General features: G+C 36.2%; 1 protein-coding gene across 1 annotated transcript in view; it reads left to right on the top strand.

The window, feature by feature from the left end:
• The window catches only part of trpa1b (transient receptor potential cation channel, subfamily A, member 1b), a 47,901-nt gene extending 37,845 nt beyond the window's left edge, over window positions 1–10,056 (top strand). Inside the window, exons 20-27 of the mRNA XM_022684007.2 lie at window positions 991–1,080; window positions 1,830–1,999; window positions 2,241–2,370; window positions 3,198–3,380; window positions 3,573–3,641; window positions 3,773–3,880; window positions 4,782–4,897; window positions 7,981–10,056. Of these exons, the coding sequence (XP_022539728.1) occupies window positions 991–1,080; window positions 1,830–1,999; window positions 2,241–2,370; window positions 3,198–3,380; window positions 3,573–3,641; window positions 3,773–3,880; window positions 4,782–4,897; window positions 7,981–8,179 (1,065 nt within the window). The 3' untranslated portion in view covers window positions 8,180–10,056. The remainder of the gene's footprint in view (window positions 1–990; window positions 1,081–1,829; window positions 2,000–2,240; window positions 2,371–3,197; window positions 3,381–3,572; window positions 3,642–3,772; window positions 3,881–4,781; window positions 4,898–7,980) is intronic.
• The last annotated feature ends 2,170 nt before the right edge of the window (window positions 10,057–12,226 follow it).

The raw sequence follows: 12,226 nt of genomic DNA, 5'->3' as shown, positions 1-12,226 counted from the left end.
GTAAATAACTAGGCAATTTTGTAGATAGATTAGTAGGTAGATAGATATATAAGTACAGATAGATGGATGGATGGATGGATGGATGGATGGATGGATGGATGGATGGATGGATGGATGGATAGATAGATAGATAGATAGATAGATAGATAGATAGATAGATAGATAGATAGATAGATAGATAGATGACATAGGAAAGGTAGATAGCTAGATCAATATATAATGTATCTAAGAAGATATCTAAGAAACAACAATATGTGTTAATAGAGGATATAGTAAATAGTACAGCTAGGTTAAACACACAGGGTAGCAAACAAGATATAACATGGATTAGGCTAAGGCAGAAACCAAAATACAATGTCAAGGATCAATAATAAGTAGAACCAACAAAATCAAGGACCAGAAAGGCAAAGATAAGGAGAGAGTAAACCAAGAGACGCAACAGAGATAGATCCTTACCTTGTATAGTTAGTTTTTTTTTTTTTATAGCCTTAAATATTTTCTATTCTTCTGTGTTTTGATTTGTCTGAGTATGTTTCTTATTGTGTTGTTGCTGCTGGATGCCTAAATTTCCTTCGGGATAAATAAAGTATCTATCTATCTATCTATCTATCTATCTATCTATCTATCTATCTATCTATCTATCTATCTATCTATCTATCTATCTATCTATCTATCTATCTATCTATCTATCTATCTATCTATCTATCTATCTATCTATCTATCTATCTATCTATCTATCTATCTATCTATCTATCTATCTATCTATCTATCTATCTATCTATACTTGAGATAGCAAACAGACAGGAAACCACAAAGTATTTACACTCGAGCTAGCATGCAGGTAAGTGGATAGATACTTAGAAACTTTTTTTTATATTATTTCATTATTTCTGTGCAGGTAAAAGGTAACAATCATATGAATGTCAACACTGGCCTGAATTCTAAAAATATCTCTCTATTTGTCTTTCTCTCTCTCTCTCTCTCTTTCAGCAAAGCTACATGATCTCTGTCTGCATTGTCATGGTCCTTGTCATGAACGTGTACGCCATTTGTAAAGAGCTGGTGCAGTTGGCTCAGCAGGTAAGAGCCACGTCATCACTCGCTCCCTCGCTGCCCTCGGCTATAAATTCCCCTCAGTGCAAAAGAGCCCTTCAAACCCGAGCCCTGCAGAGGACAACTGAGCCATCATCATACACAGCATAATACACTCTCTATGATTTACTGCGCAGTGCAAAGCACTGTACTGAGGGACACCGGTACAGTATGTCACTCAGGGAGTAATAATGTGGTGTTAAAAGACCCATATCACAGAAAAAAAAGATTTTTCCTCATTTTTCTTAAAAAGAGAATAAAAGGGTGTCATGAGGAATGGAAAGAGTGTTAATGTTTCAAGACAGTGGGTTCATTATTTCGACAGAAACTAAGCTGTAAAATCAGTCTGATGTTATTTTATTGTTATTGACATTACGAAAGCAAAAATCATTGACATGTATCCACCTATTCAGCCTTCAACACCTTAGCCCTGCCCATTGACGCTGTTCAAATCATCTTACTGAGGTATGGACTCCACAGAGCCTGTAACTATGGATACAGCAGATACTTTATATTTTGTAAGTTAAATTAAGGAGCATCAAGGAGAATTGGACACCCATGTCCCTGTTACTGGTTTAGTCCTTCCTTGGAGCACTGTTGATAGGTACTGATCAGTGTAAGTGGCAATATTGATTTCACTTTTTTAGAATGTTTCCTCACACTTTCTCCTTTTCTTTCATTAAAAAACATTTACATCATTTTCTTTATTCTAATATGTTTCTTATCATGTCCTGCAGCGTCTGATTTACTTCATGGACTCCACCAATGTGTCGGACTGGGCCTCGGCAATCTCCTCTCTGGTTTTCGTTATCCCGTTGTTCTTCAGTGTGGATAATAAATGGCACTGGGAGGCTGGAGCTTTGGCCATTCTGTTTGCCTGGATCAACTTCCTACTCTACTTCCAGAGGTAAAGTTAAGTTATTAGAGAAAATTTAAATAAATTACTTTTAATACATTATACATGAGAACAGCAGGTGCACATCAACATAAAGTCACCAACCTATATGAAAATGTTTGTGAGTAAAGACTACATTCTTAAACTTATTTTAAGATAAAATGCAATAAATAGTATACATGAACAAATGATTAGTACAGAAAATAGCGAATATACTGAATACTATGATCATATTTTGATCTGTTTCTGACAGGTTTGAGCGTTTTGGTATTTACGTGGTGATGTTTGGGGAAATTATAAAAACGCTGATCAGCACCATTGTCCTGTTCGTCTTCCTCCTGCTGGCATTCGGTTTGTCCTTCTACGCTCTGATGCTTCATCGAGTAAGATATTTGATCAATTCTTGATTAAAAATACTTATTTGTAGAATTAATCACAAACTAAAACACCAGCACTTACACACACACTTTTTAAACTAATTTTAACTGACTATGTCCATTGAAATAAGTCTACAGTTATTTATACATGACTAAAATACATTATAACACACATATAACCATGCAGAGTTTTTATGACATTCTCTTTGACTTTTCTGCAGTTTCACAAATAGTTTGACATTTGCATCCAGTATTTTACCCAGTCTTCTTTTCAACTGTGAATTAATGCTATCCGAAAGAATGACACATCCGCCCCCATGTTTCACAGTTGGCAATATCTTTCCAAAAAATAATCTGGTTTCAATAGATCCTCTGTGATGCACTACAAATTAAAAGGTCACAGGTTTCCTTCTTATGAATTGTCGATTTAGATTATGTCAGTAAAAGCAGCACTGCACACTAAAACAGTGCACCACCCTTTTAACTGTAAAATTGCAGGTTCTTGGCAGCTATACTGTACATTCTGCTCATTTCAGTCAAATGCCTCAAAGTTGAAGTGCTTCACTGTACAGATAAGACTGAGAAATTAAATGTTTTCTTTCATGCATAATTCTGTTAGCTTATCTACGATTTTTTTAGCTTATAAAAATGAAGGAACTTGTCTGCAATTCCCAAAAAGCTTAATGTATGTTTTAATAAAGAATCCACTTATGCCTTTTATGATGTCTAAAAGATGTCTTTTATTTGCTTTCTGTTTCCAATAATTGTCTTGATCATATAATAAACTTTATAAAATCTATGGAATGATGTTGACTGATTGTTTTTGTGCTCAGGTGGAGTTTAACTCCATCAGCCTGTCTCTGGCTCAGACGTTTGTGATGACAGTGGGAGAGCTGAACTATCAGAACACTCTGCTGGAGGCGTATGAACAGGGTCAGCTGGCCTTTCCTGAAATCAGCTACTTCATCTTTGTGCTCTTTGTTCTCCTCATGCCCATCCTCCTCATGAACCTGATGGTAATTATTATCAATTCTTATAATCATTTCTTGTGTTTATTTTATTACTTCCAATATTTTTGTTCAACAATTTCAGTAGTGCAAATTAAATAACGTTATAAACACTTGTACAGTCTGTTCTTTATAAATCACATCTGTTTGCTAGTGTTTGTGGTTAAATTGGACCTATTTGTCTCAATCTGGCTGTGTTAGATCGGTTTGGCTGTGGGAGATATAGCAGAGGTGCAGAGGAACGCAACACTGAAGAGGATTGCCATGCAGGTGGGCAGCTAACAAGACTACATTTAACACCTTACATCCTGCAAAACCTCCAGCAATAAGAAAACTGCTAATTTAAGACATATTTTCATTATGGGATGCTCATGTACACCATTTATGCTGTTGTCTTACAGATTAATCTTCATACCAACTTGGAGGAAAAGCTGCCGTACTGGTACATGAAGAGAGTGGACAAGCCCAGCATCACCATCTACCCAAACAAGAAATGCGAAAAAGTTTTGGTCAGTATCATTTATATTTTTCATTTATATTCTAAACTCCATATTATAACATAGTTAGTTCCGACCCAGCAATGTGATTGGCTGAGAGGTGTTCTATGAGTGCCGTTATCAGATGGTAATGCACTGTAACCGAAGCTCTCCATGTATTACTCTTATACAGCTAACCTAGCAAAGATGCAGCGCTTACCAACCAAACAGCACAGCTACAAACGGTGCAGCAATGGAACTATTTTAACTCACGCAGTTTTTATAACCAAACTGATCGTATTTTCTCATCCTCTTTAACTCAAAATCTTTCAACAAACAGCGATAATGGAACTGTGGTATAATCACAATAATACACTTGAGGTTTGTGCCGTAACGTATAATTTTGGCATTGCTGTGCAGATCTACTTCAGTGCCATTATTACATGTTATAGCACGAATCTCAAGTGTATTATTGCTTAATTATATACAGCTTCTTACACCAGTATTCATACATTTTAATATAATACATAGAAAATTTATACTCTATTGCAGAGGTGGCAAATAACAAAGTACAAACATTTTGTTTTTTTTAATAATATGATTTATTACAGTATCCACACAATTGTTTAGTATTCACTACAAACTGTTTACTATCCACATAGAATTATTTAGTATTTACTTAAGTATTTGATCTGTACTTCATTTGAATTAAGACTGTACAGAACTTTACAGTTTAAGTGAATCCAATCAAGTTTGTTATTATAATTTTATCATAATAAAAGCTAAAAGAGCCGTTGAAAGAATCTGCCGCTTCAGCAGATGTCAATTTGTGTCCAGCAGGAAATTACACATACTGTTATTCTATTTAAGTGGATAATAATATTACTGTCCTGCTTACTAGAAGCAGTAATGGATTATTAATCCTGCCCTGCAGGGGATGATTCAGCAGTTCTGGAATTTCGGAGAAGAAACTGAAGTTCGGGTTCGCCTGAACACAAACGCACGCAAGAGCTGCCCACTGGAGAGAGAGATAATGAAGCAGAAATACAGGTGAGACTCAAAGCCAACAATATACCCCATGAAATATTTAATTTTTGTTTATAAAAATAAACAGGCCAATATTTGATCTAGATATAAATGATGTGATTGGCATTTTACAAAAACAATAACTTATTTAACAAAAAATTATATGAAATGATAGAAATTCCCTCTGAGAAAAAAATAATTAGGACCCCTTGTCTCCTATTCTGCTTTTGCTAAAATTCCGGCAGTTATATGGTTCTTGTCACCTACATCTACTGCTCTCCTCTGTGCACAATAGTTTCAGCTGTGTGATGTTTGAGATGTTTCTTGCATGTACAGCGCAGAAAAAGTATCCTAGGTGTTCTCCTCCTGAAGCTGGTTCTTTGCAAATCTTCAATAATGTAAAGAGGAGCTACCAAAGATTATAATGAGAGGATTAGTTAAAGTGTTTGTATCACTTTCAGGTCAATGCTCATTCTATATGTGTTATTTTATAGTGTTTTGGTCTTCACTTTTATTCTAATCCAGAGTGCTCATTGAGTGGTAGTGTAAAAATTCACACAACCAGAAAAAAAGTTAATATATGATACAGTCAGTGGATTCTAGTCAGTGTAAATGTTTGGATATTAAAGGGTGCTGATTGGCAGGTTGTTCTTCTCATGGCTGTGGGTAGAATTGATGGTGTTAGAGCACCATCTAGTGCTTCATAAGAGGTATTTATATAGTCCTGTGTTAAAGCATTATTGTTAAACAATTAAAACATGAACAAGGCATTTTCTTCACATTTTAGGATTCAATTTATATTTATTTACTAAATCTAATAGGTTGTCCAATTAAGTCCTTTTTATTTTAATATTTGGCTGAGATAACTGCAAAGCAATATCACAAAAGTCACTTTATTTACGTGCCTTAGAGTTTATATTAAATACTCGAATTCCATTATTTTAAAAGAAACGTTTAACTTGAAGTCAGCTGGCTCTTTACAGCTTTTTACTATTTCATCAGCTCAGAAAAAAAACTGAAGGCTGAAGAAAAACAGGCAAAGCTTATTAGATATAAATAATATAGTCTTAATCTAATCTCTAATATAATAAAATCATCTGTTATAGTGTCCTCACTTCAGCACTGTGTTATTGCATGGTGTGAGAAGGCAGGGTGTGGTTTGTCTGTTACTTGAAAGTCTTTACTTCTAGGAATCCATTGGAGCTCCCAGGCCAGCCAGAAGAGTATCTCTAAAGCAGGTCCTGGGTTTTCCTTAGTGTCTCCTTAGTTGAATGTCACCAGGTCAGGTGCCCAAACCTTTATACCCTCATCAGATGCCCAAACCTTCTCATCTGTCTCCTTAATTTGAAGGAGCTTCTTCTCTACACTGAGCTTCTGTTTAATTTCCAAGCTTTCAATCATGAACAGGAAGCTCAGCCACGTAGAAAATGTATTTTAGCTGTTTGTATCTGAGATCCCATTCTTTCAGTCATTACTCAAACCACAGGTGAGAGTAGATATACTGATAGGCTGATACTTTAAGAGCTTTGATGTCTGGCTCAGCACTTTCTACTCCACTCTGGACTGATGTAGCATTTTTGGAACTTTCATTCTTCACACTCAAATGCACACCATTGCGTGCTGAAGGTCCTGGTACAAAGAAGCCAGCAGTGTAACATCATCCAAAAACAGCCGAGACACATCCACTTCCACCCCTAACTTCCTGATAGAAGCATTATTTCCTATCCTGTGCAAGGATATCACAAACAGGAGCAGAGACAACAAAGCACATTCCTGACAGAGTCTAATCCCAGCACTAAACAAGCTTGCCTTGTTGCCAAGAATTCAGACACCGCCACAACTCATACTTCCATATGCTTTCACAAACATATTCGGTCTCTTTCCAGCTTCTGCCAGAGTGTCTGTATGTTAGTTTGTAAAGAATGAACCAGTAGTCCTTGTAGAACTGTTAGATCTAAAGGTCGGAAAGCAGGTCGCAGTTCTCGCGAGCGTTGGTCACGCCCCCCTCGGAAAACTTAAAGAGTCTGGTTTGAGCTCAGAGGAGCTCCGGCACAGACACGAGAGCGCCGTGATTCCTCCTATTATACCTCAATGCAGCACTGCAGTGAGTTTCAAGCTGTAATTTTACTTCTTTAAAAAGATAAAAAATCAAGGAAATCCTACCTAGTGCTGCTTTAAGTGTCCTTTAGCTCAAATAAATAAAGTCATGAAATACTTGTACTAGTTCCTGGTTCATGACATTTGGTACCATGACATATGGTTAGTGTGTGTTTGTGTGTGTGTGTGCGTGCGTGTGTGCGTGTGTGTTATTGCATATATAGGCATTTCTTTTGGTTGTTATTGACAGATTGAGTCCAAGTGAGGCAGAGATAATTCCATTCATTAATGTGCACAGGTCTATTATGCATTTCTAATGAACTTATGGTGGAGTGTGTAGGATGTGTGCATAATTACTTTATTGATTTTGTGGTCTTGTATGTATGTGAGAGTCTATCTGTGAAATTCACCGTCCCGGCTGAATTAGTTCTTTGGACTAAAGAAGAAAGCCACAATTCACATATCAACCAACATGTAAAACTCATCCATGTTTTTTAAAATGCTAGTTTGTTTGGAAAAAAAAGTAAAAAAAAAAAAGATTATATCAATAGAAAATAAAAAGTAAATGAAACATCAGAAACAGATATCTTGTATTCATCAGTATTGCACACAATAATGTCTGTTGACTGTTTACAAATTCTGCAGTTTTGATATTCATCAAACTGTAAGCACACACACTGGACACTATTTTCACGATTTTTAGATGAGCCATCAACCGTGCACCTTGCAGCTTAATTTATAGGGTGTCAGCATGTCTTTGCTATCATAACGATGAGAATAGTACACCTTGCACTGCCTAAAACACGCAAAAGGCACGTACCAATTAGCAGGTTACTTGCCATTCCCCTTAAGAGTCAGATGCTCTCTGACTTTGGCACATTACTATTTCATGGGCGCAGCTTCCTAAATGTGTGCAATGCTTCTCAGCAGATGTTCTGATGTTCTACAGCAGTTTCATTAATAAGATATTTTTTGTGTCACTGTGTCACTGTGTGTGTATGTTAACATAGGCTGAAGGAGATTTCCTCTGTGCTGGAGAAGCAGCACAACCTGCTGAAGCTCATCATCCAGAAGATGGAGATAACATCTGAGGCTGATGAACATGATGGCCCTCAGGACTTCAGGGCCATCACCTCTGCATTGCCCTCATCCATCAGCCGAGGCTCTCGATGGGTCCCGCTGATCCGGGCGCTCGGGGTGAAGAAGTGATGCTGAAAAAAAGAGTCTGCAATCGGTTCTGAATAAAAAATCCCTTTTTTCTTTCTTAAGGTCTTATTCTATAGTCAGTGTTGTGCCCACAGGAATCAGGTTAAGCTCTCAGGGTCCGAACATTTCCCAGTGTAAACTAGAAAAGAACAGTTTCAGCAGGTTTGAACTGTACCCTGCTTTAGAAATAATATAGCAGGACCTACAGGTATGTGGTTTCATTCATTTTATTCTACCCCTCCATGTCCTCCCCAAGAAAAATACACTTCCACTTTCACACTTTTTGATAAAACCAGAACACCCCTTAAAATATAACCTGATACACTGCTGCCAGTTGGTAGAGATGGTGCAATAAGGTTGAGTTAAGCTCAACACCTTCTTCCATGACAAATCAATAACTCAAAATGTTCTCGCTAAAAGGATTTGTTACTGATTCATGTTAACAGATTTTTAAACCTTTATTTGATAATAGAAGTAATAATACATGCAAACTTACTCTTTGTTAGGCTCATCATAGTGCACTGAACTTTATTACTTATTGATAATGATGTAGTTTGTATACTTACATTGTTTGTGTAAGCTTACAGAATCATACACTGTAAAACTTTTGTTGTAACTGATTACCTAATACATTTTAAGTTCATGTAATATAATTTTTAATTACAATGAACTTAACAAATACATATACATATATATTTAAAATTAATATTTTCCTGAACTTGTATTTAGTCTTCTTTCTGGTTTCATCCAACTATTTTTTTAAATACTCATAGAAAAGTAGATGAAAGAAAACAGTAAAGAATTAAAAGTAGAGTTACTGCAGCTCTGATGCTTGTTCTTACAGCCTACACATCCAGTATGCAAATAGATTGTGACAGAAACCAATGGAAAAGAAGCTGATAATGGCAACAGACTAAACTCAGTTATTATAAGTTGATTCAAATCAAAGATCTCTGTTTAAGTGTATGTGCTTACGAATGTTCAACTAACTCAAAATAGTTGAGTATTGTTTAGAAATCTCCAATTTTATGTAAAACAGACTTAAACCATTTGAGTTCAAACAACTTCTGGGTTTACAGTGTATGTAAAATCTAATGTATAATGTATCTACTCTGATGTATTCATTGTTTTATTCATTCTTTGTCTCACTATTCCATGAACCCAAATGTATCACTGTAGAGAAATAGTGATATACACAAAATATTACTCACATAATATTACAAAAATGACACAGTGTGTCTTACATTTCCTCTGTTTTTTATTTGATTGCCAACAGTATGAACCTAAGATATTTAAGATATCTAAGATATTTAATATTCAACATATTGTATTCTGTGTGGAGAATTTTTGAAAACGACAAGAACGAAAGGAGACAACAATATCTCGTACTGTCTTACATCATAAGATGGGTTTTTAGAAAGAACGGGACAAAATAACACAGGAAAACACATTTTACTGATTAGTATCTTTGGTCCCAAACTTTAAAAAGTTGGAAAAAGAGGTGAGGGGTGCTGAGTGGTCCAGTGGTCTAAAGCGCTGCCACTATATATATATATTGGTTTGAATCCTGGTCATACAGCTTGCCATCAGCTTCCGGGGGCCTGAGAGAGAACAATTGGCCTTGCTCTCTTCGAGTGGGTGGATGGCTCACCTTCCCCTCATCACTCCTAGGGTGATGCCGATCAGCACAAGGCGTCTGTGAGCTGATGTATTGGAACCGTGTGGAACCGCACTGGCTGCTCGGCAATGCTACATCAGCAGCAGTTCAAAAAGAGGTTGTGGCTGACTTTGCATGTGCTAGTCTTCACCCTCCTGGTGTTTTGGGGGATATACAGCTGAGTAGCAGCTAAATAGGTGGTACAGTTGGCCAGATAAATTGGGAGAAAATGGGAAACATTTAGTAAAGAAAAAAAGGAGAAGGGATGGTAACATTTCAAATGTTAACTTTCTGTTAAAAAGTTAAGAAAACACTAAATATCTTCATACTGCAATTAAATAAAAGTCATTTTAAATTAAAGAAATACTGCATTTGTTTATTATTGGCATTAGTGTCCCAACGTTTTATGATTTGGGGTTGTATTATGTATGTATGTACGTATTAATATTATAATCTTATTTAAAAGTTTATTAAATAAAACTATTAATTGTGAAACTTCAAACACAAAACACATAGTTTGATAAAGCCAGATCTCTGTCTGTCTTATTGTCTGTCGGGTTTGATCTATATCGAGTCTAATAAAATGTATTTCTTAAATTAAAAATTCAAGTCAACGTAACCTGAAATATACCAACATTTCACAGGTTTGACAGTATCTAAAAATATAATCCTAAATATAAACACTCATTCAAATAATACAATCATACATATACATCTTAAAATCAGTCAAAAGTTTTCACATGAAAATTCAAACATTTAGGAGCAGTAAGCCACAATATACGACATAGATAGTTAATATTTCTGCATTTTTAACAAGTTTACACATTTAAAGTTGTGATATAATATATCACAACTTGTTCTCAATAACAAAGACTTTAAATGTGTAAACTTGTTAAAAAATGCAGAAATATTAACTATCTGGGCTAAATTTGGGATTTTGGCTGTAGGCCCACACTTCATAGCCTTTAGAGGCTTTATGGTAAATTCATTGTGACTATAGTGAACACGACTCAGATTTATGTCACACTGGGTGTAATTTACCGCTCTGTAGAAACACAGTGATGTAGTTCTCATGAAGTGGAGCATTAGACTGAATGGACTGGCCGTTCAGGCTGTAAATACTGATTTCACAGACTGCATTAAAGCTCCTCTCATCTGCACCTGCACTAAAGAACCGCCATAAAAACGGTTTGTGAATTTACCCGTGCATGATGAGACGTGACAAACTTGATTAGTTCGATCACACACTCATATGAGAGAGAATTTTACTGCACTTGCGTGAAAGAGCCCACACTGTAGAAAAGCTTTTTAACACCTTACATCAGTGTAGATAACCTGTATAGAGATAAAAATCCCAACATACACTTATAGGCCAGAAGTCATGGGACAGTAGTATGTAAATTGATCATGAAGTGTTACCTCGGGGGTGGCTTGGGAATGCCCACACCTGTTTATTTTAGGTGTGATCTTGTGAGAGAAGTTGAGCACTGGTCGGCGTGTTCATGGCAAGACAATGGGTCCTATCATACACCCTATCATACACCAAGGTGCGTCGTAATGCTCATTCCTATCTTACACCCTGTCAACAATCTATTTTCACACCTTGTACCCATGTTGTTAAAATAACGTTGAAGTTTAGGAATAAATCTACGCTGATGGGTGTGGTGGTCTGAAAGTGAGGTGTGCTTAGGTACATTTCTGGTGTATTGTTATTTTGGCAGTGGAAAACACAGGTGCACCACTGACTGAAATGAACTTAGACAACAGTCAACCATCAGACTCAATTCCTATCTGCAGGTGTGCTCTAAGTGTGTACACCCCCCCTAAAAAAAAAAAAAAACGAGCACCGTGCTGTTAAGATATCAACGTGCCAAAGCACATCTGGCTCTTAAAGAGAATGGCAAATGAAACTCTGATTGGTTTATTTCCAGTTACACCCAAAACACATTCATGATTAATTAAGAAAATTAGTTCATGCCTTTTGTACTTTTTGAGCTGTGCAAGATGTACTTTTCCCGTCATCGCGATAGCAAAGACCAGAGGTGGAAAGTAATGAATTACATTTACTCAAGTTACTGTAATTAAGTAGATTTTATGAGTAATTTGTCATTTTTAAAGTAGTTTTTAAAATAGGTAATTTTACTTTTACTCAAGTACATTTTGACACAAGTAATTTACTTGTGTTACTTGTGTAACTTCACTACATTGGAAAACTCCCCAATACTGAGTAAAAAATAAAATGCTGGGAAAAAAACAATTGTCTGAATTATTTAAAAAAAAAAAATTGGCACAGATGTGCCGGTGCACGGATGCTTGCGCGTGGAATAACGAGGCAATAACTTCCTCATGCAATACAAAATGTGTCCCGCCGGACAGAGCTGTCAGCTTTCAAA

This window comes from Astyanax mexicanus, chromosome 1, assembly GCF_023375975.1.
Source record: "Astyanax mexicanus isolate ESR-SI-001 chromosome 1, AstMex3_surface, whole genome shotgun sequence".
Lineage (NCBI taxonomy): Eukaryota > Metazoa > Chordata > Actinopteri > Characiformes > Acestrorhamphidae > Astyanax > Astyanax mexicanus.
This window is presented reverse-complemented; position numbering and strand designations above follow the sequence as displayed.